At 43.6% G+C, this 4,239-nt stretch overlaps 1 protein-coding gene across 1 annotated transcript; it reads right to left on the minus strand.

The window, feature by feature from the left end:
- Positions 1–680: 680 nt before the first annotated feature.
- Positions 681–2,376, minus strand: LOC119289398. The gene is made up of 2 exons (XM_037568732.1): positions 1,176–2,376; positions 681–948 (listed from the first exon to the last, which is right to left on the minus strand). The coding sequence occupies exon 1, from the start codon at positions 2,332–2,334 to the stop codon at positions 1,177–1,179; it is 1,158 nt and encodes a 385-aa protein (XP_037424629.1). The 5' UTR covers positions 2,335–2,376; the 3' UTR covers positions 681–948; position 1,176.
- Positions 2,377–4,239: the final 1,863 nt, after the last annotated feature.

Raw genomic sequence — 4,239 nt, forward strand, 5'->3', positions numbered from 1 at the left:
TATAAAAGTACAGAAAAACATAGAGAAATGTGTGTTGATGCCTTTGAGTAAAAGATCTTGTCTAAGAAATAATAAAAATCCATGAGCCATTCTAGAAAGTATGATAAAAAAAAAGCAATTGCAATAACTATAGCCTTGCACTCTATGACCAAACATATAAACATCTTCATCTCACTAATATTGCAGTCTAGTACTATATGCACCTTTGGCAAAAATATGCAAGAAACAATGAACAAATAGCTGACAGTTTTATGAAGCTACTGAAGCAATTAAAACCTCTTTGAGGTCTTCATACAGTCATGCAGATCACATCTTCTCAGTCAGTCAGTTCCCTCAACTTATAGCTCAAGATTTCACTAACATAATAACATTGATTGCTAAATAAATGCAATATAATCAGCACTTGACATGTAGCACTAATTAAATTCAAAGATAAATTAAGACATATCAGCAAGCCAGCATACAGAAAGCCATGATCATCTCTTGAGAGACAAGAACCACTAGCTCTAGACATGTCTCATCACCTCTTTTTGAAGATGAGAATTCAGATATTGGATCAAAGCTGGGAGAGCAAACTGTACAAGTTTTTAAATGGAAACACTAAGATATTGTCTGCAGATGCATTTTTGAGCAAATTACAAGATGCCACATAGCTGAAGCTGCAAGAAATTAGAGGTTCATTACAAACATAATCCAATCACTCGCTTACGATGCACCAAACCAGCTACTAAATAATGGCATAAGACAACACGGGGACCTGTCAAGCTTACTGACAAAAGCCAATAACAATATGATAAAACAAGAACCACTGCACCAAACCAGCTACTAAATAATGGCATAATTCATCAAGAGACCACTGTCGCCTCCAAGTTGGTCATCTTTTGTGATGATGAGAGTCGCCTCCTGGCTTAAACATACTCAACCATATGTTGTCAATTCACCGCATCACTGTGCAAACATAGAATTTTCAGTGTGAATACAACATAAATTGCCAATTAAATAAGCACAATTCGAGTGTTACATACCACTCAGTTTGTTAGGATGCATTTCAAATATAACTTCCAATCTGATTAGACATCTAGTGACTTGTATGTTCCACTAGCTTATACTTAATACTTTAAGCTTTATTCCCAAATCAGAAGAAGAAAAAAAGGACTACAGATATAGATATATACCTCAGCGGTTGTAGAAACTCATGTACGGAATCAAAGCACAGAACTTGTCTGTCTTCCACAGCTTCTTCCATCGTAGTGACTTGAGATTAATCTCATAGATGCCCATGTCCGTGGTCACGAACACAGTATCACTGCCCTCCACAGATCCAAGCAGTTCAAGATCTTCCTCGGGATTTTGAATGGGGAGAAGGTTCCCAAGATCGACGATTGCACGCTGAGTCCATGAGGCAACTCCGTGAGAAGCCATCTGCCTTGACCACAGATTGAGGGTTAACCTTTCCACATGTGCAAGTCCCAAGCTGTCATCCTCCATCGCCATGAGTGTGGCGGCATCGTCAATGACAGGCCCCTCCAATGGCGCGTCAATTAGTGATAAGCAGTTAGAGCCCAAGTCATACTTGAGAATTCCTACACGACGATAATCCTCATAGTGCCTAAGCATGAAGTGAAGTGCGTCTTGGACGAGGACTGGGGGTCTTGCCTCAATGAATGCATCGTCCACAAGATGAAGACGAGAGCACGGCTCACACCATTTGCCATTGGGCCGCTTGCTGGAATCAGAATCAGACAAGAGCACGGCTGCGGATGCAACACAAACACCCTCGCCCTCATCCTGGTCCAGGTAGACAAAGACGACCCGGAAGGGGCCCTCGTGACACGCGCGGTGGTCACAGCCGGTGAGGGCGCAGAGCACCGCAGCCCCATGGCTTTCGGCCTCCATGTATTCTGTGGACGGGCGCAGCTCCGTGGAGCAGCCCGTCATGGGGTTCCAAATGAAGAGCATCCTGTGTCCCAGATCCTTACACCTGATGAGCACGCGGCCATGGCGGCAGTCCTGCGCATCGTACTCCGAGTGCCCCCGGAGGTCGTCGGGAATGCGTGCGGCGAATTTCGTGGTGGAGACGAAGTGTGGGCGGGGGTCTGTCGACGGCGGACTGGAACATAAGAAGGGCAGGGTATATAGGAAGCCGAGCATGGGGGGAGCTCCATGGAAGTCGCGGTAGCGGCCGCGGAAGCGAGCGCCGGTGAGGAGGCCGAGCCAGAGCTTGCTGGCGAGGGAGGCGCGCACGAGGTGCTCCGGCTCGTCCGGCGGGAGGTGGAGGAAGACCTCCTCGAGAAGCTCTTCCGGCAGAGATGGAACGGGGGTCGTCGGCGGCATGGTGATGGCTGGTGGAGGCGGCGAGGGTTTCGGGTGGGGAAGTTTCTTAGCTGCTGCGGCAAAAGGAAGGAAGGAATAGGATGGGATGGATGATGGATAGTGGCGAGCTCAGATTTATTTGGGCTTTGGGCTTTGGGCTGAGCACAGCATTCTCAGACTCCAAAGGAAAACAGAGCATTCACTCACCCCTCAAAAAAATAAAAACAGAGCATTCTCTCTCTTCTAATAAACTAATATGAAAGCGTTTAGATCACTAACTATAAACTAATATAAGAGCGTTTAGATCACTAAAACTGTAAACTAATATAAAAGCGTTTAGATCACTAAAATATAAGAGCGTGATCTAAATGCTCTTATATTAGTCTACAGAGGGAATACAAAAGTTTATCGGAAGTACAAATTATCTCAAACATAAAAAATTACATTGAGATTCCGAGACACCAAACGACCACTACTGTCGTCAGAACGAGCCGTCGACGCGCTGCTGTCGTCATTCCCTTATTTGAGCTAGTTTGATCTTGTCGATAATAGCCGAAAAGTTTTCGTGCACATGCCCCTAAGGACCAGCGTTCTGGAGCTGCAGTCGTCGCCGCTGAGCCCTTCCATAAATCTGAAGTACCTTCTCGCTTTAAAGAAATAACGAAATAACGACAGAAGCACTACAATTTCCATGAGGGAGCTTCACGTAAGAAGAAAAAAAAGGCACTACACGATTCTTCTACTTGCTTGCAACTTGAAATCATTAGCCAAAGCACAAGGGAGTCATGATAATTTCACTATTTTCAATTTTATCATTGCAGTATGACTACAATATTTATATTTTCATTTGATACCTTACAACAATCAACAATACAATTATTTCTTTATAGAAATAAAATCTAGAAAAAATCGATATTTTTTTAAGAATGACATATTTTTATTAAAGGTTTTAACATTTATGTTTTATGTTTTGCTGGTTTTTGTTATTTTTATTCAAGTTTTTTTAGTTGCTCGGGCTCGTTTGGTGGGAGGCAGGGGAAGGTCTCCTCAAGAAGCTCGTCCGACAGCGGCAGCGACATGCATGGTTAAAAAAATGAGACCAACCTAAGGACTAACGCTCATTGGCATTTTTTTTATAGAAGAAACTCCGCAAGCACCACGAGTCCTAGCTGGGACTCGAACTCGGATGGGCTGGCAGCAACCTCAGCTGCCCAGCCAACGGCTCGACGCCCCGTCCTCGACATGCATGGTTGGTGGTGGGTGGAGGCGAAGGCTTCAATCGGGAGGGGAAAAGTTCGAGGTGGTGTGGGTTTGTGGATTGTTTTTTGTGTGACCTTCTCATTGGGGCCTGGGTGAGAGCATGTGTGGTGGTCTCGTTTGGGCCTCACATGGTGGTCATGTTAAATATTGGACTGCAATAGATAGAGACATTTTGCTAGTTAGGATGACATTTGCGAATGACACGGCTGGCAATTTTAGTGTTTGAGGATGGCATTTTTTGACAAAAGCATGTCACTTTATTTATTTTATTGCTTTTTCATCCAAAAACTGTCACTGTCAGATCTTGATCATGTGGCTATGAGAGGGTTCGTTTCCTCCTAGGGAACAGTCGCTAGATAACACTAGATGATACCCCGCGCGTTGCTGCGGGTACATGTAGGTCTATCTCTATAAAATTGCATATATAATAGTAAGAGTATACATTGAGTATTATAATGTAGAAAAAGAGCTAAAAAGAGTTTTTCTTGCTAAGTTCTTTGTGCTTTAAAAAGGTGAAATACACGGAAGGAAAGATACATATTTGAAGATAAACTAATTGCTCCAAGTTAGGAAAGAGGAGCAATTGCCTCCAATTGATTTAGCAAGCAAGTAGTGCAATAAAATAGGAGAGGAGAAAAATACAACACAACTGCACATATTATGCCC

The sequence above is a fragment of the Triticum dicoccoides genome, chromosome 4A (genome assembly GCF_002162155.2).
Source record: "Triticum dicoccoides isolate Atlit2015 ecotype Zavitan chromosome 4A, WEW_v2.0, whole genome shotgun sequence".
Taxonomy (NCBI): domain Eukaryota; kingdom Viridiplantae; phylum Streptophyta; class Magnoliopsida; order Poales; family Poaceae; genus Triticum; species Triticum dicoccoides.

Coding starts and splice junctions, on each gene's coding strand:
- LOC119289398 (XM_037568732.1), bottom strand. CDS start 2,334: ATGCCGCCGACGACCCCCGTTCCATCTCTGCCGGAAGAGCTTCTCGAG.